This window comes from Cyprinus carpio, chromosome A20 (assembly GCF_018340385.1).
Source record: "Cyprinus carpio isolate SPL01 chromosome A20, ASM1834038v1, whole genome shotgun sequence".
Lineage (NCBI taxonomy): Eukaryota > Metazoa > Chordata > Actinopteri > Cypriniformes > Cyprinidae > Cyprinus > Cyprinus carpio.
The window spans coordinates 19,347,139-19,368,264 of NC_056591.1; the positions used below are offsets into that span (position 1 = coordinate 19,347,139).

A 21,126-nucleotide genomic window follows, 5' to 3' on the forward strand; every position below is an offset into this window, starting at 1 on the left:
CTTGAGGCATTCAGCCAATCACAATGCACTGGATAGCTGGTCAATCAGCACACAACGCGCTTTTCAGAATGATGAGCTTTGTAAAAATCAATGCGTTTCAGAAAGGTGGGGCATAGAGGAGCAAAAATAATGTACATTATGTGGAAAATAATGTGTTTTTTTAAACCTTAAACCGCATAAACACTTTGCATTACACCAAATGTACAAAATAATGTTCTTTTTAGCTCAATCTCACAACTAAGGATTCCTCAGGTGAGTACAACAAACAACAGCCAATAATCAAGAACACCAGAGAATGGCCAGACAGAAAAGAGATCACTGGTGAAGCAGGTGATTATACACAGGATAAGTCTCGTAATTTAGAGCAGCAGGTAAGTAAGATCAGATACTAAGAACACTGATCAGAACAGCTGATCAGATAATCAGAACACTGGGGATACTGGAAAATCAGGTAAAATCCACAGGAAAAAACAGACTAAACACTAGAGACATGAGTATAACATCTTAGTAATAGATAAACTACACCAAGTGTCTTTGAATTGGGGCTGCACAATTTATTGAATTTCTAATTACGATTACAATTATGGATGCCACAATAACATAATCGTTCAGAGCGGCAGGTAATCGTTCAAAGTCCACTTATGTTATTCTGCACACTTAAGATATGTTTTTTTCTTTCTACATGTTATCTTTAAGGGGTCATATGATGTTGCTAAATAGAACATTATTTTGTGTATTCAGTGTAATGCAAAGTGTTTATGCAGTTTAAGGTTAAAAAAAATAAATTTTCACATAATGTACATTATTGTTGCTGCCGGGGCTATGCCCCCCCCACATAATGTACATTATCGTTGCTCCTCTATGGCCCGCCTTTCTGAAACACGTCGATTTACAAAGCTCATTGTTCTGAAAAGCAAGGTGTACACTGATTGGCCAGCTATCCAGTGCGTTGTGATTGGCTGAATACCACAAGCGTGTGACGAACGGAAATGTCAACACCCCAAACATACTGTGATGGGGTCTCCCGGCATGACCAGACAAAACCAATAAAACCCATTACAAACGAGGCATTTGTTGCATCCAGCGGGGACAAAATTTCTGATTATAATGAATTGTACTGTGTTGTTAACGCATTGCTTGCGTATCACGCGCTGCTAAACATTAAAGCATGTCTGCATTTGTGATTGGAGAAACGACAAACAACAAGCGCTACTCTACACTGCTTAAAACTCGTGCTTGAATCATCAGTGGCAAATTTTTTAAATATAAAACATGTACTTACAGGCTGTGGGGGAGTCCGAAAGTGCCCAGACAGTCCCTAGAAAGTTGGAAATGCCTCACTTTACAGAACACACGGCTGGCGGATTCGATGAAGGACACATATGACGACCCCGGGGGGGCTGGACTCCGCTTCGTCCACGGTGAAAGGCAATCTGGCGATCCACAGCGCAAAGTTTGATGTATTTCCTCAGCGACCAGCACGGATCGGCTCTAGGCATGACGAAGCGGATATCATCCTCTTTTGGAAGGTCAAACAAAGGTAGTTCCACTTTCACAAAGAAACACAGCGTCTCCACAACATGGCGCCAACAACAATACTACAGCGAGAATAAAGTTACGCCTTCTTTCTTTGCGTGAACATTTGGGGCGTTGTTATGCAAATCTCCTCACACAGTGATGCAGACATGTGGGGGCGTGTTTAAACGAGGCATTTTAAGAGGGCGTGGATGAGTCTTAATAACTTTTCTAAGAATATCTCTTTGGATTTGAGACTTAGTCTTTGCAACTTTACAGATATTTTTTAATGCACCAAGAGCTTGTAACACTCCAAAGAGAAAGGAAAAAAATTTTATCGCATCATAATGACCCCTTTAAGGGTTTTTAGTTTTAGTTTAACATTAAGCATTAATACCATTCATATTTTTTTTTTATCATTTAACGAAGACCGATGTATAGTTGACTTTTAAGGCTTAATACTAAACAAAATAAAAAAAAACTAAAAATTTATACAGTTATAATCTTTTCATATTGTTTATTTTCATATAAAAATACAGCATGCAGTTGCATCAAACAATGGTATAAACATCATTCAATGTAAATCGACAATTATGATTTTTGTCATAATTGTGCAGCCCTACTTTGAATCCTTAAACATGGCCAAACCCTGACTGTGGGAGAGTGCAGTGCTTCTGTGAGAGTTCAAAATAAATCTCTTCATTACTACCAGAGCAAATTTGCTAAGTTTCAAATGATTATTAAACAGCAAGCCCAAGCTATGCAAAAGCAGCAGCCCTTCCAGCGCACTCAGTGTCTTAATTTGCTTACTTGATTTCATTCACTCCTTCAAGTGGACTATATTAGCCAGACTAATGTAGGGAATAGTGAATGAGGGAATAGGGGGGAATTTTCTGAACACAGCATAGATCTGGATCAGCTGGTTCAGGTGTGTTTAACTAGGGTTGGAGCTAAACTCTCAGGAAAGTGGCCCACCAGGAACCTAACAACAGTTATTAGCCAAATACATTATTAAATGATAATTGACATTGGATATGAATAAATACATAAAAGCAGTAAAACACAAAATTAGAAACAGTAAAATAGATGTATTGAAAGACCAAGTTCCAATGAAAACAGAAAAATCTTACATCCACGTTATATGAATTCTAGGCAGGGAGCGGCTCTTGATGTGCAGATAAACTCCTGTCTGTGCATTCCAGAGGTTCCATAATTAGTACATGTCACTGAATGATACAGTGGAAAGGAGTGCGTGCTAATTTTTGTGTCTGTCACAAGAGAAGCACAAATACGAAGAAGATCACAAAATACAAAAAAGCCTTTAATTATCCACATAAGGGTAATCCATCATAGGGAAGTAGCAAACACACATATCCATAAAAGAGACCGGACAACCAAACACTGAACAGAATGCAACTTATATGGGGAACGTAAATGAGGGTAATTACTAGACACACCTGAACATAATGACACAATCAATAGGAGACAGAAACTAGTGGTGCATTCCAAACGGGATATTTCGCCCTCCGAAGGGCACTTTGGAGTGAAAACAATCATGGCCACCATATTGAAGGGTTGTTCCAAACCGAAGTGCTCAAAACTGGACACTTCAAAGGGCCCTTTGGAATGAAGGATTTCGAAGGGTACAACTGATGGACACTTCGAGCTCCCATGATCCTTTGCGCAGTTTCTTTGCATGATGACGGCGCCTCCGTGTGGGCACGTGATGATGACGCAGAAGGGCACTTCAAGAAACAGTTGTTTGGTCCCCTACACCATTCAACCCTTCAAAGCTCTCACTCTGGAGGGTAAACCCTTTGAAGGGATTAGGGCATAGGGATGAGCCTTTCCGAATGGAATGCAGGGTAGGTCACCCACAGAGAACACGGGGAATGAAAAACACAACAAAACGTCCGTAACTGTGACAGTTTCTGTAGCTGATAGTAGCACATTTGTAGAGGTCTAAAAAAGGACAGGCAAGTGCCTGTAGACCAGGGGTGCAAAACTCCTAGAGCGCCACAGTTTGCAGAGTTTAGCTTCAACCCTTGGAGCAGTGTTGGAACTAAACTCTGCAGGAATGTGACCGAAACCGCCCCATACACTTAAATAGGGTACTGTTTGAAGGGACAGCCATTTGTAGTGGTGTCCAAAACTATAGTGAATGTTATCAAGTGCACTCATTCAGTCCCATAATGCACAGCAATAAAGATGCCTGTGTGTCTGCAACTAATTACACGCAGATGGCTTTGCTAAACTAACACAATACAAGAAGACAAAACCATTAGCTAACACGACATTTAGAAGGCATTATAGTTTTGTAACCTGTAATATTGAGATAAATCCTATTAAAAGCACAAATCAACACCTTCTTACCCATGAAAGTTTAACCAATTTCTTCACAACCAGGTACTGCGCATTGTTGCGACATCTCGAAACTCATTGATTTTTATTGTGCATGACAACACATTGATCGCTCCAAGATGGCAGACACGTCAACGTGTACGGAGCAGTCAAATGTGGCATCTACTTATAAGTGCTCAACCGATGTGCACTCAACGGCTACTAGAGAATACCCATAATGCACTGTGAGGGTCGTGCTGTATGAATTCCCGCATCTCACCAGAAGATAGAGTCTGCAGCTAAATCCATCCATTTTCCAAACTAATATTCCAACAGTATTATCGTATATACGGTATAATTAAAAAAAAAATTTGATTATTATTTTTATTTTTTTTATTCACCCCTGCAATCTCAAACAAGTGGTCCAGCTTGTCCTTCGCCATCGGGATCTCGTCAGTAACATGGAGCTCTTCAGGGTTAAGAATGTGCAACCTATCGTCAAAATTGGGCTGCAGGTCACAGGAGTCCAGACATAAGTATAACATGTAGCTTAACCATCATAAAAAGCAGGTGGAAAATATGCAAAATGCCTTTTCATATCAAAGTAAAATAAGATGAGGAAGAACACTGTTATGTGTTACATATCAGCAACAATAGTTTCAGTGTCAGTTATCATACATCTGATAGGCTTACCTGAGACTGATAGATAAAAATGTTTTAGCCTACTCTGAGGGGAAACCGTGTTCATTAAAATGTGCATGTCTCCACAAACCTGAACTTCAAGCACTTTTATGTCATTTAAAAAATTGAGTTCAGGCTCATGGACAAAGCAAACGTGAAGACTCACAATGAACTATTCATAAGAACACCACATGAAAACAACCACAAATTATGACAAAAAACTTTAATCTGTTGATTTTCCAGGTTACATGATAATTATCAATAATGATAAAGGTCTTGGTTACATTTGTTACACTTTAAAATAGCCATTAGAATACATATTAGCTTTCCGCTCCATGATTCTGTCCTTGTTTGTTTCCAAACAGCTCATCTGACACTCTTCCTAAGATCCAGGAGAGTCAATACAAGCTGCTATTGCATTTTTTTTAAGGTTCAGCGCGGTCAAATGGACCATAAACACCCTGATATTGGAATAAAATACCACTATCCCATATTTTCACATCTAGCACCAGGAAGTGACTTGATTTAACCAGAGTTTAACAGAGACATTCACTCTGTACCACCACATATCTCATCTTCTGCAATATCAACACTGAAATGCTACATTTAAATGTTGTGAAATAGATTTTTTTTTTGGTGGGTAGTCTAGCCTGTGTGAAATTAGCGATCATACTTGTTTTTTTGTCCTCTTTTATTGGAAAAGCACATGGGAATGGAGTTTTATTTTGCGAGTTTGTGTAGTGCGTTGCACATAATCCCCAGTCATGATTTGTATCAGAACCCAGTTAGAATAGTTTTTTCAGTGCCCTTGAAATCACATAAACACAAAATTATACTCCTAAACAAGCTACAGTGGTAATACTGCTTAATATAAAAAAGAAACAAAAGGAACAAAAATATCTTGCTGATTAGGATGTGTTAATTTTTTAAGTAATAAAAAAAATATAATAATTAACATAACATCAAAGTACTAAATGTTTGATTTAACAATTTACAAAACCAGTTCATAAGTTACATCATATAGCTTTGAGTTAGACATCATGCTGAGGTGTGTGCACGATATGCTGTATGTTAAGAGAGGTTATAGCATTGACACCCGCTGTATATCCAGTCAAGAGCTCACAAACGTAAGAACACTACTTCCACGCTCTGTGAATTCTAGCGAAAGGAGCTACTTTTTTATGTGCAGATAAGCTCCCGTCTGGGCATTCGTGCATGTCACTGAACGACACAATGTCCGCCACTTTGTTTCTGTAGCTGACATTAGAGAGATGTTTGGTAAAGGTCTAAAGGAGGTCAGGCAAGTGGCTGTAGACTGAGTCCAAGCAGCGTCTGGCTTGCTTCTTGACTCTTCACCCCTGCAATCTCAAACAAAGCGGTCCCAGCTTGTCCTCTGCCATCGGGATCTCCTCAATAACATGGAGCTCTTCGGGGTTGAAAATGTTGCAACATATCGTCGAAGCATGGGCTGAAGTTCACAGGGGTCCAGGACGCACCTGCCGCCCAGGCACTGTGTCCCCCTTTTTCTCTGCGGGAGAGAAGATTGAGCATTTCTATTAATAAAACAAATTCTTAAGGAATTATTATTCATAATATTCTTTGAAGAAAAGTGCAAATTTAAAAGAAAAATGTCATATTTAATAGGAGATTGTGTGATAAAAAACAATAAAAATCATAGCTCAAGAAGAAAAAAAAGTAGTAACATTTTTGTTGATTTTTGTTTATACATGGTTGCAGCATAAAATCATCCACAAGGGGGCAATATATATTATTAATATACTAATTTAATTTATTTCTACTTATATATATATATATATATATATATATATAATATATAATATATATATATATATTATATATATAATATAGATATATATAATATATATATATTACTATGAATATAGCCTTTTAAGTGGATTTGACAAATAAGAATAAAATAAAATCAGATAGATACAACAGAATAAATTTGGATTGATAGAATAAAGAGAATAAGGGGCTAAAATTGGGCCTGCATATGGATTATACTGGGCATGTTTTGTGGATAAGGTTGCTTAAAATGCTGTCCATATCCACAATGGTGCCCTATATTTGCCTTTAGTATCCAATAACAGAATAAAGTTTTTATTTTAATTATAATAAAACATTTATCAATCTATACACACACACACACACACACACACACACACACACACACACTCGCTTGTTTATTGTTATGTGTGTTATTTAAATTTTTTAATTTACATTTAAATCATGAGAAAGGTGCATAAATGCATGTTTATTGTTGTGTATTGTTATTTAAAGATTTTACTAATATAAATGAAAACTGCATTTAATAGGGCCTAGCAATGAAAAGGTGGCATTTCTAGATTTAAACTGAATTTTTGAAATGATTGAACACAATGCAGGAACATAAAGCCTCCACGAGGGGGTGATATATTTGTAAGATATTACTACAATACCTTTTTCACCACACACGAAAGGTACAAAAGACAATTAAATTTTAATTTAATAACAGATTCATTCATTTCAATTGTTAAACTATGAGAACAATAAAATATTACTAAAAATTAATGAAAAATAAAACATGAATGAAAAGGGTTTCTTTTTTATGATTTAAACTGTTTGCATATTTGAAATGGTTCAACATACAACCCAGGAACATAAAACATTCACAAGGAGGCCTAGATAGCTAGGTAGATAGACAGACAGACACTTTACCCCAAGTATTTGATGATGAAAGCTGTTTTACATCTCCCTAAGGAATTCAGAATGGATAAAAATTACATTATATTTAAATTGTTTTATATTTTCACTTAAGTGCTAATTATTACAACGAATATAAAATAAATAATAATAATAATAAATAAATATTGTTTTTGATTTTATAATTACAACTTAACTTTGTTGAACTGTGTGTTTTTCCTAGCTGTTTTTTCTTTCTATTTTTCCATGTGTGTTTACCTTTGGTTATGAAAGGAGCCCTGTCCGGCTGAGGTGCAAGAGTCCTTTGCTGGAAGTGGAGTCACCAGCGCAGCAGTGGCTCTGCACACTCGGGGAAGAATCCTTTTGCGCTCCACATGGGACACCTCCACAACAACACACGGCGATTCGAAAGGCTTATGGCTGGGGCTCAGACAATGGCTTACATTCACAGCAGCCGTCAGCATCTTCATCACAACAACCAGCAGCAAAAGAGGTGTCACAGTACATGTTAATGACAGTGATGAGAACATCATTCTGGCGCACATTTCTTTAGAGATTCTTTTTCATGCCGTTCTGAACCCACAAGTGTATCCTGTCAGGACAACAAAAGTTTTCTTGGAACAACTATTATGCTGAGTAATGGATTTGAAAAGAATGCGGGTCTTTGCTGGGGGGACAGCTTTGTGTCAGACTGTATTAATGTGTGGGCAATACAAGCGTGTCTCTATGTGCTCATGGCCGGATCGCCACAAAGGGTTCAGCCTTCGTAGCCCAGGACCACCCACATGAGTCATTTCCCTGTTGCCCTTTGTGTCAGGGGAGGAGAGATGAAAAAGTTCCAGTACTGCCAGAAATTCACTGACCACAGAGCTCATGGCCTGTGTTACAGTCACAAAACTCCCTGTCTGTGCACACAGCATACTTGTAATGCCAGTGTGTTGGAACATTAATGGTGCATTTCTTTGATTTTCCGAGTAAGTCACTTCACAAGAAGTCGTTACAGGTCCAGATTTTATTACCACAGTCTGGTACTGTTCTTTATTCTGTATTGGATATCTAAAGGCAACATATGGACATCATTTTTTAGCAAGCTATTGCATTTTTAAGCACCTTATCCACAAAACATGCCCAGTATAATCCATATGCAGGCCCAATTTTAGCCCCTTATTCTCTTTATTCTATCAATCCAAATTTATTCTGTTGTATCTATCTGATTTTATTTTATCCTATTTGTCAAATCCACTTAAAAGGCTATATTCATAGTAATATATATATGTATATATATAATATATATATATATATCGCTAATTATAATAGATATATATAATATATATATATATATATATATACAGATATATATATTATACACATATATTACATATATATATTATATATATATATAAATATATATAATATATACACATATAGATTGATATATATATATATATATATATTATATATAATATATATATATATTCAAAAATATTTCACAGCATTACAATAACATTACACCAGCTATCTTTCAGTTTAATATTTGACAAATAAATAAAATTTAGATGAAACAAAAAAATCTAACAAAAAAATTAATATAATATAATAATGTAACAGCATAACATTACAACAACAATCTTTTAGTTTAATATTTGACAAAATTTCTACAAATTTAAAATGTTAAATAAAAAGTTTCTTTGTAACAAAGGCAGTAAAATATGTCTCATGCTCATATTGGTGACTCTTTAACTGTAAATAAATATGTTTGTGTAAGTGTTGAGTGACCAATATGACATCATGTGTACATAGTTTGATCATGTCTAGTTTCAAAATAACAGAATAAGAATTTTTCATTTATAAGAGGGTTATCTGAATGTTATTTGATTGTAGTGTAGCTAAAAATCAATATCAAACAGACTTGGCGATCCCTAAGAAAGGGATGACTCCCAGAGTGGGAAATCCTGACATAAGCTGTGAAGCAGTGAATAATCAATGCCACATAGAAAAGCAGACCATTACTCTGAGTGACATGGTGAGAGATCACATTTAGTCATTCATTAGTCACCCCACACAGAGAAAAACAGCTCCGAACTCAAAGACATCACCAATAAAATGGCAACACAAGAGGTTGAGTGAGTTAATATAGGAGTAATGGAGCATTACAGACCACAGACATTTCTCTGTCCTTACATTGTTTGTGCTATTGCAAAAGTACATCAAACAGTTCCAGAAAATCTAGTATTTTCATTGAACAGTTAGTTAACTGTCCAAATTCAATACAGTAAATTTATGCAACGATGTGATTTATGTGTTTATGAATTTTCCTTTGAGTTTAAAAAATCTTGTATTTTGGCACACAGTAAGAACTAAGCTAACAGAAAACCACACTCCACACACACAACACATAAAAGCAAAAAAGAAAGTGTAACTAAGTGTCACACACAACATACAAAAAAAAAAACTATATATAAGCCAAAAAGAACAAAGAAAGCAAAAAAGAAAATTAAAATTGCACACTCATCACCATTACTAGCAAATCTTTCAAATATATAAAAAATAAAAAAACTAAAAAGACTAATACCCCCAAAAAGGATCATTAAAATTTTTGACAGTGTGCCATTTTATAAATATATATATATATATATATATAGATATATATATATATATATTATATATATATATATATATATATATATATATTATATATAAATGGCACACTGTCAAAAATTTGAATGATCCTTTTTTGTTCATATATTATATATATATATATATATATAAATGGCACACTGTCAAAAATTTGAATGATCCTTTTTTGTTATATATATATATATATATATATATATATATATATATATATATATATATATATATTGATCCTTTTTTATTTATAATTTTTTTTTTTAATGTGCCTCATTTTTTTTGTATTAAAACTGACTAATATAAAGAGGCTAAAGGCTTCCCTATCGGGTCCAGTGAGTCTACTGTTAACAAACGCATTATTCTAACCACAGAGTCTACTGTTCATGCATGTCATGGGAAAAAGGATGGGCGTATACCCAAATACCTTTCTATTCACATTCAGCAGACAAGCTGTTGGCAAAAGTCTGAAACCACAACATGGGAGCCGGCAGGAACACTGTGCCGTCACCCACCCGGACACAAGCCACAGATGTGGAAAGTGTGTCACTCCCACACTGATCTTATTAGCTGCAGCTTACACTGCGCCAGACTCAACAAGACCACCTACAGCACACAGTGCATGGTCCACATCTGACTATAGACAGCTTGGTAGGGAACTTTTAACATTATGTATAAAAATATATAAAAGAAAAGTTCCTTGTTTTTTCTTTATGGGTTGGAAAACCTGTCAAAATGTGGTATATAAATAGCAGCACAGGAAAGTGCTGGTGGCAGCTTTCAGACGGCATCTAAATGTTCTGGGGTTGCTTGGCTGGCGTCCATAACAAGTGAAGCACTAGGTGTGTTTATCCTCTGAGGGCCCTTATCTGAGGTGTACTTGCATGTTGAGTCTAAGTGGTATGATTTTGTATCCTTTGTAATTCATAAAAGTGCATGTATATCTATTTATAGGCAATAAAAGAAACTAATAACATGAATCCAGGAGAAAATCTGTATGAATATGAAATTAAAAAGTACAAGAGATTACACATTTGAAGAAATAACTCATTCTCCTTCCTTCCTTTCTAGTCATTTGCAGTCTAAATCCAAATGTCCTAATGGTTTTGGGAAACATTTAATCTGATACTAATGTCTGTCTCTTTCTTTTTTTTTTCTTTATTTAAAGAAACAGGGACAGCGTACAATAAACATTAACCTCAAAGGTAGAGATGTATAGTACCGGGTTTTAGCTCAAGAGCTAATTTTCACCCGTAGTCCCTGGGCAGGCTGATGTTAAGCTACAATATAAAAACATACATGAGTAATAAGAAGATTTACCACTTGATTTGCCAAAATAAAAAAATAAAAAAATAAAAAAATGTACAAAAGTTCATGTTCACACCTTTGATATACTTAGACCTTAGAACACACTTACACACACACATACATTTATCTGGTCACATGTGGGGACAAATTTGATTTGATAAAAGCCATTTCTTTGCTTGGCGTGTGAACGTGTAAGACTTTGTGCTTTTTTTTTTAGCTCTGTAGGCAACATTTTCCACTAACGAGCGGCCATACAAGAAAAAGCAGAGTTTCCAAATACTGTCCTGCGTTTAGGGATCCTGCATTCACCTCGCACTGTAGATCTTGTGGCTCGAGCTGTTGTTTCAGAGCCCAAAGATATGAATTCTTTTAGTGGAGGAGCAGCGTGGCGTCATAAAGGATCTTATACATCAAACACAGATTGGTGTGAATTATCAGATTTTCAAAGCTGAGGAAAATTGGTATTTTACAAGAATATGACAGTGGATGGAATCGTCTGCTTTTCTTATCGTGAATCTTTAGAGAGCTTTTATATAATGACTCAAGTGGCTTGAAGGCAGTTTTAGTAGCCTGTGACCAACTTGTCATACAATATCGAAAATGAGGAACAATCATTGCATTTAGATAGGCCCCTGAGGCCTCGATTGTAAAGGAATTTCGAATGTGTCTGAACTGTGCCATATTAAATGTTTATTGTATTTGTTAACTTTTTTATATGCTTTTTTAAAGCCTAAATTTGGTTCCAATATGACACCTAAATATTTTACCTGTTCTTGATTTGAAATGATTTGTCCATCAATTAAAATATTAGGGTAAATTTGTATTTTAAATTGATTTGTGAAAAACATAGAAACAGTCTTATCTAAATTTAGAGTGAGGCATGAGTTTTTCAGCCACAAAGAAACTTTCTTCATCTCTTTGGTCAGTTTGTGAGCGACTTGTTCCGCAGTTTTACCATGTGCATATAGCACCGTATCATCAGCATACATAACAATTTTACTCTTACACACAGTTGGTAGGTCATTTATGTAAAGAGTAAAAAGCAGGGGGCCCAGAATGGAACCTTGTGGCACTCCCATGCTACAAGGTCTTAATGGTGATCTTACTATGTGCAATTCATTCACCTGACAATGTGGAGCATGGGATACATGTGGTTTGATCTAGAAACATATGGAATGCCACTCTGTCTATGATAATGATGTTTTATCCTCTTTTCTGTACCATTTTCATTCAGCATTGCTAATTCAATATCAGTTCTTGTAAGCACCATTATGTTTTTGCTCAGAGAAAGAGTAAATGCCCTGACCAGGCCCATTCTCACGTTCTATGGTTCACATCTTTTAAAGGGATTTCAAAAATAAAACTCCTGTCATTATTTACCCACCCTCATGTTGTTAAAAAACTTGTATGGCTTTCAGCAGCCGAATACAAAGGAGGATGGAAAAGATAGGATTTTTGCCATAGTATGCACAAAACAAAACAAAACAAAACAAATAAAATAAAATAAAATAAAATAAAATTAAAATAAAAAAAATTATTTTTTAATATAAAATAAAAATAAATGTTTTTTTATAATAAAATTTAATGCAAGTTTCCAAATAGTAAGGTAGAAAAAATGATTATATCCAACTAAATTCTGGGACCATTTGTTGGTTAGTAGAGTTATTGAAAAACTTATTTTTCCTATCATTTAAAAAAAATACTAATATTTTACAATATTTAATAATTCACAAAAAGGAATCAGAGAAAATTTTCTTTTTTTCCCATACAATGAAAGTTAATGGTGACCAGGTACTGTCAAGCATCAAGATTGTCACTGACTAAAAATTCTTCCTTTGTGCTGTTGTTTTCAAGCAATAAACATCAAATGAATTAGACAGTTTAATCAAATAAAAACATTTTATATAGTTAAAAAAATAAAAATAATTCTTGTAAAATGTAAAAAAAAAGTTTTTAAAAATAAAATACAATAAAATAAAATAAAATGCAATACAATAAAAATGTATAGCAGGTTTCCAAATAATAAGGCTGCAAATTTTGCATAATTTAAAGTACATTTCACTGGCATCATTGGTTAGTTGTTATTGATAATTTATATTTCCTGTAATTATATATATTTAGAATATTTAATGGTTTTAAAAATCTTTTTAATGCTTATTTATAGATGAACTACTCATTTAAACATACTGCTTTATAAACAAAACATGAGGACATATGAAAAGAACAGGATATGCTCTGCAGAGAGATGCATTTGTTCAACCTTCACAGACGTACGTTCAGTGAAAGTCAACATCCGCACTGGCAATTATGTGATTATGAGATGCCGTTGACAGGCAGACATATAAATAAGTTTTATCTCACTTTATCTTGGTCATATCAGTGGCATCAAAATTAGTCCAAAAGCCTTAACTTCAGAATCTACCATGACCTTGAGACAAGGACAGAGTAAATAATGTGGTCTTTATACAATCTGCACACAGGAAAGGCTTGAAAATTAAAGTTGATGACTGATCCTCCATCTCCGGCAGCCTGTCAGGCTTTTGTCATTAGTAATGCAGCTCAATGGGATGCATCCAGGAGTCATGATGCACTCATGTGGTTTGTTTATGCTTCTACACACGTATTATCCAAATATTAGACCTGGGCTGTGTGTGTTGTGTAAGACTATATACACATGACTACTTGATCCATTATTGTGGCCTGACTAATACAGTAGCTTGTGGCTTAACCATGACAGAACAGATTTGATGTTTTTTAATATACAACAATACAAACACTTCGACTATACAGTGTAAACCATTTAAGAAAAAAAAAACATATTTGTATTATTTTATTAATAAAACTATTTTTTATTATTTTATTTTTTATTTAAAAAAAAAAACACAAACCCTCAAATATGACTACCCTCATGTCCTAAAATGTATTCCCATCCTAAAATTTAAAAGGCAGTCATATATTATAAAAGACCCAAGACCCAATTTACACTGTGAAAAATAAATAAGATAAATATGAGTAAAATATTTGCTAAATATTTAATACTGTTTGATGCATTATTTATTTAAATCAAAATGTATTTATTTACTTATCAATTTATTTATTTACTGATTATTTATTTAAGAAATAAGTAGAAAAATAAATGTATTTTATCAATTTATTTATTTTAATCATATTTATTTAAATGTTAACTAAATATAATAATTTATTTATTTGAAGTATTTTTTTTATTTTAACAAAATGTCTTTGTTAACTTTGAATACATTTTTAATGCCACCATGTTCCAGACACATGACCCGCTGAAAATGACAGCTGTAACTGAAAACATTTATTTTTGCAAAACATCATTCATCAACCTAAAACCTAGTCGCTCACCTGAGGATTGTCTTCCATGACACTACGTATCTTGTCCACCACATCAGTGTGGCGCTGGCGGTGAAGGGCATTGATCAGCTTTGCCAGGTTGGCGTCACTGTCGCGTATGGTCCAGTGCTGCAGAGCAGCGTATGCCCTCTCGTGATCAGCCGAGTAGCCGTTGGAAAAGGCGGCCACCTCTCGCTCGCTGGCACTGGCTAGAGATTTATACATGTCAATCCACTGAGTGCCGATCTGTGCTGCCACCAGCTTCAGGATGTCAACACCTAGAAAATTAGAGGAAAGGTCAATCATATTTTTTCTACTGTAAACTGTAGTTTGAACCTCAACAAGTACAGTACAACACTCCCAAGGAATTACCTTTGACAACCTTACTAATATATTTCAGTACAGCATGCCACATGTTGAAGTTTGGAGGCAGCATGTGTTTTTTGTTTTTTGTAATTAATACTTTTATTCAGCAAAAATGTATTGAAGACTGGCGTAATGATTGCTGAAAAATTATATTAAAATGTAATAATATTACATAACATTGTTTTTACTGTATTTTTGATCAAATAATTGTTTTTTTTTAAATTATTTATAAAAATCTTACCAACCCCAAACTTTTGAATGCTAGTGTATGCATTGCCTTTGTGTCTGCTGTATCTAAAATCATTCATGTATCTTGAAAATGATGTGCTTTTGGAGTAATGTAGTGTAGACACAGTAAGCGAATGGAATCATACAGTGCAGAAGGGTTACAGTACACCAGCAGCTCCTGTGGGACATGCTGCCCCATGGATAAGGTCATATCCAAAGATCTAGATTGATTGCAGTGTTTATATACTTTGGTATTGAGTGACAGATGCTTCCCAGGGAATCCTTCTAAAGCCTGTGTTATACTTTCCGCATGAGCAATCCGGACGCGTACACGGACAGCGCGGACTTCTTCCATTTACACTTCCGAAAGCGTATGCTGATGGTCCGCTCTGCAACAAACATGTGAACAAACAATGGCCCAGAATTATTGCACATCTGGCTGTCTTTATATTCTTCTAATTGCACATTTCAAAGTATCAATTAGCAACTTCACACTTCACACACACTTCAAATTTTCAATTTTAATCCTAAAGACCACTTACAACTTTCAATTCTCCAATAAAAAATAAAAAAATGGGAGGCATGCGGTCGTCCGCTTAGAGGTGACGATTTTTACGTCATGCACACCATAGCGGACACTAGTGGACTCGCCAGACGCGGAAAGTATAACAGAGGCTTAAGAGTGAACCCCTTAAGCAAACCCAGGGAAACATGAGTGCAATGTAACTCATATTTAACACACTATACCCATATATGTGGCATATTTCCACTTGATACTTATTAGAGTTTGCCATTGATCATACATAGGGTGAAGGATCTGAATGAATGAGTGTGACTGCTGTGACAGTTGATGTACGACGCTGCTGACATGTTATCTTTGTTATTGGGCGTGCCAGAAAACACGTCAGTAGCGTCATACGTCAGCAGCGTCGTGAACACGCTCACAACAAACCCAGAAGAGAAGACAATGCTAAATAAAGTCGGCATTTTTGTTATTTTTGGACCAAAATGTATTTCCGATGATTCAACAAATTCTAACGGACCCTCAGATGTAACATGGACCACTTTGATGATGTTTTTATTACCTTTCTGGACATGGACAGTGTACCGTTCATACATTTTCAATGGAGGGTTAGAAAGCTCTCGGACTAAATCTAAAATATCTTAAACTGTGTTCCAAAGATGAATGGAGGTCTTACGGGTTTGGAATGACATGAGGGTGAGTCATTAATGACATAATTAAAATTTTTCTGTGAACTAACCCTTTAAGCATGTGTTACTCATCTTACACTATTTGTGCTATAGGCAAGTCAAGAATAAGATCATTCGTAATTATGTAAAAAAAAAAAATGAAAACCATTAAAAATAATAAATTCCCCAAAGGCAGTTAAATTACATTAGTTGTAAATAGAAAAACTGTGCAACAACAACTTTAAAAAAAATGAAAAGTTTTAAAAATGTAAAACAGTAACACTGCAATATATTAGTTTCTGAAACACTCTGAAACTCTGAATTCTGAAGCTTGTTTTCTAAGAGACCGTGGTCAAAGTACAAGAAAACCCAATGTAAAACAACACAGATCAATGAAATCCATGTTGAATTAGTCTCTACATGAGATAAACGTGACTGAGTTCAGCATAACAGGATGGACAACTGCTGCTGGAAGGTATTAAAGCATCTATCTGTAAGCCAGATCTGTCTTGTTTGGGATCCATCTGTAGCAAATTCACTGGAGCTCTCTGGAGGATAGCGTGCCACAGACTGTACTGCGGATCTAAAAATGCCAAGGCCTGCAGGCTGCCCATCCTCTTGCCTGTTGTTTCCAGAGGTCGCTACAGCATGACAGCATGTTAAAGGAGGACAGGCTCTGTCTGAGTAATCTAGGCCAAAGTCGATGGGCCGCATGATGCTTTCCCTTGTCTATGATTGTACTGCGTGATGGACTTGGTTGCCCTAGTTCCAAAGGCAACTTTTATGAAATGCTGGGAAAACATGTGCCGCTACTAAATGTACAGCATGCTTAAATGTTTCCAGGCTTGTATGTGCTTTACTCAGCAAGTACAATGTTATTCTTAAACTCTTAAACTAATGTGACTTTAATTTTTGTTGTTATTTAATATTTAATATTATATAATATATTTGAATATTTGTCCAATTAGATGTATACAGAAAATCTATCTATTTATATTGCATATAATATTTATATATACATAAAAATACATATAAGACATACATAAGATATACATATATAGAGAGAGTGAGAGAGAGAGAGAGAGAGAGAGAGAGAGAGAGGATATTTATTATTAATATATTTCAATTAAGTGCTGTCAAGTGTTTCCACAAAAATATTAAGCAGTACTACAGATTTCAACATTGATAATAATAAGAAATGTTACCAAATCAGCATATTAAAATGTTATTCCATCACAGGACTTAATTACATTTTAATATATATTAAACAGTTCATTCATAATATTACTGTTTTTACTGTATTTTTATCAAATCAATGCAGCCTTGAAGAGTAACAACCCCAAATATTATTCAATAAATAATATATATTTTATATTAAAATGTATTTAAATATTTAAACACATGGATGAAACAGAATGTTATATCATATTTATCACAGTTATCAATAAAATCATGTTATTGTTCAAATGTTATGGAAATTTTCAAAAACTATATTGTAACAAATTATTTTTATTTTATTATACAGTTTTCTGCTTCAAAATTTGACATTTAATTTAATGTTACTTGCCCTTTTTTGTGAAATTTACTAGCAATTTCTAAGTCAAAAAATTTCACTGTCAGTATTTCATTGTCACATTAGATGTATTCAAGACACATACTAGATGTAAGTGGCTGACCACTTGTGATCGGACAACCATATGCATCTTAATAACAGCTGTTAATAGGGTACATACAAAAGGCGTCATGTAAAAGTGGAGAAACACCTTATGGCTCATTTGCATGTAAGAATACAACAGCTTATCAACCACAGCCGTTTACAATAGAACAAAGCTTTAACGAGAATTCAAATGAGGTGGCAAACCAGCTGCAACAGGTCTGGGTTGGCTGCAAAACAAAGGAATCCTCAAAGGGAGTCAGGACTTCCCCTTTTAGTGAGTCGCTGTGGTGGCTTTGCGGGAATGTCTCATGGCTACGCAGTCATCCCATAAATCCCGGACACCTCATACACTGTACCAGCCGCAGTAATTACAACTTCCCCATTAAAACAATGAGACCCTTGCCTGATGAAGACCAGGGGAGGCTCACTAGCAAGGGGATCCTACAAGCTTCCCCCGAGTTTCTCTGACTCCTAAACAAAATGTTGGCAGACTAGAGCTCACCCATGAAGTTCCTAATCATCTCTTATAAAAGCCCCAGCCCACCCTGATTCTGGGCAGTGGGCTTTTATAGATAACACCTATTGCAGAGGTTGTTATATGAGGCGTACATGCGGGTGGTTCCACGTCTTTGATCTCCTCTATGCGTGCTTTGTTATACGGTACCTCCAATGAAAGAATTCATTATTTGTACGATCACTCCTTCATCTTTATATATGTTTCCCATGCGGCCCTTTATGGCCATTATTTCACTAATGTAGTAAACGGACACACATGCACTTCAATTACACACCTTGAATGCATTAGGGAAATGTTTTGTGTTGTGTTTGCGGAGGCAACCGGCTGTGTGAAGGTTACCTGTGCTCTCTAACATGAATCGAGGAGGCTCTACTATCTCAGTTTAACACAAAAGTTCAGCATACAATAAATTATTTGCTTGCCAAAGTCATTAAACAATGAAACTGTTCACGTTTAGGAGTGCAAGGGGAAAAAAACACCACAGTAAAAAAAAAAAAAAATTATGATCATGAGCAGGTCATTGATTCTCCCTTTCCTTGATATCCCACTATTTTCAAGGGCAATTAACAATAAAATATAATAAATCTAGTCTGTTGAAAAGAAAGTAGTGTTGTATTTAACTCATATAAATGTTAATAATAAATAATAGCAATGTATAAATAATAGTAATATAGTAAAAGTAGTTTGGAGTCCAGAAAGCTGTAAAATATTACATTAAAAAAGTTAGGCCTACATTTTCATCATTTCAATTCAAATCTAGTACCTTAGTTTGGGGTATATTTTTGGTTGCTATGGTGTTAAGGTACGGTCAAATTGATTGTTTTGTGGGTGGAATCCATTCATTTCAACAGGAATCCAATGGATTGGGAACTTTTCGTGAGAACAAAAGGTTTTCCCACAGAGATTTCGCATCGGGTTCAGTTGGTCATGCAATTTGTCTGAATTTACTCTACTAACAATCGCTGTCTGATAAATTTTGCCAAAGTGTGACTGCACCTTATTCATACTTCACCACACTATTGACAATAGACAATTTTTGCACATGAAATTTTGTTAAAGTGTCCAAACCTTTATGGGTGGTTGCTAGGTAGTTTCTTTATAGCCTAAAGTCAAAATAGCCCAGCCGAAAGTCTCTATAATATTCCATTTCCATTTGTGAACGTATTTAGTCATTTTTATTATTCATTTTATTATAAATTGAAAATCGGAATGCTTGTACCTCTCCTCAGCAATTTAAAGTATCAGTCACACCTGTAGCGCAAACAGTGTGGAATGAATGACATACCCAATACTTATGGTTATGTGTTTGCTCAAGTGTGAGGTTCCAGCACAATATACAGTACAGCGGCACCATGAATTCCGACACCTCTCATGACACATAAGGAACTCCCTCCTCTTATCTCCCACCAGGCCATGTCTGCTGGTAAACTCCTCTAGCTCTCAAACCACAAAGAACTGGAACAATCTGGTTCCAACTGCTCAAGTAGAGTCAGACACACACAGGCGGATATCTGAGTCTGACATAAGCCGGTGCCCATCGCCACAGTCCTGATTAACCTAGCAGCCACTGAGGCATAGTAATAACAAGGTTATAGGACAGAAAGTGTGAAGTAATTAATAAAAGAGAAAGAGAAAGAGAAACTCCAGAGACGTAAACCAAAGGCTACAAGAAGCAGAACGAGAAAGAGGTTCTGTATGATCATGTGACTGACAGGAAACGAGAGAGGTGATCTTGATATTGGTCTTGCTTGTGTAACTGTTGAAGTTCTCAATATGATACACACTGGTGCGATGACAGATCCACAGATGCTCTAGTGCAATGGAATTTCACTGTGCCACTTTTCAGACTGCAAAGTGCTGGGTGTGAGTGTCTGGCATCCACCAGAGCGTATAGTCATTAACACTTTTTCATAAATCCATAAATGGCATTCGTCAATCTTGTTCTAAATGAAGCGTGTAAAGTCTGCACAAGTTTCCCTATTTGAGGACACTCCGCCTGCCTGCCATTGGTCAGCCAAACAGGTAGCCATGCCTCAAAATCACACCACTGGTTGAATCATTGTTGCAAAGCTGGGCTAGTCGGAATTCTCAAACAAACAGAGCCGTGTTTTGAGACCACCACAGTGTTTACAATTTTCTGGGAAAGTCAACCTACGAATTATTTACTTACAGATAAGCTGGGACAGGAGAAAGTAAAAGTACACACTTCACCTTGAATCAAGTTATTTGGTTGAATAACTTTAGTGTAATGTTTAATCTAGATTAGCATTTATAAGAATGATATAAATGTCAAAAAAAAATTCTCAACAAACTTCTTCACACAGACTGAATTAACATAATTTGGCATTATAATTTCTTTTTAATTGGAGTTTAAGTTAATTTTTTTAATTGTTTGGAATGGTCCTTTTAATCATTATTTTGACACATTTTGCCAAAAAGGGCAACAAATGATAAAAATAATGAGAAATTACCAAATAAATAAATAAAAATTGAAATGAGACTTATCAGTCTAATTTGTGATGGAGCCCCTAAAGCCTTCTACACACTGCATGATTTTAGCAATCCTATAAGATCATTGCTGGTCACACTGTGTGACATGGGTCTAATAAACTTGGGTACGACATGCATGTAGACT

At 35.4% G+C, this 21,126-nt stretch overlaps 1 protein-coding gene across 1 annotated transcript in view; it reads right to left on the reverse strand.

Annotated features, from left to right (window-relative positions):
- LOC109072723 (tumor necrosis factor receptor superfamily member 21-like) overlaps window positions 1-21,126 on the reverse strand; it is a 150,421-nt gene that overhangs the window by 115,942 nt on the left and 13,353 nt on the right. The window contains 1 exon segment of the mRNA XM_042778012.1: window positions 14,545-14,810. Coding sequence (XP_042633946.1) covers window positions 14,545-14,810 — 266 coding nt within the window.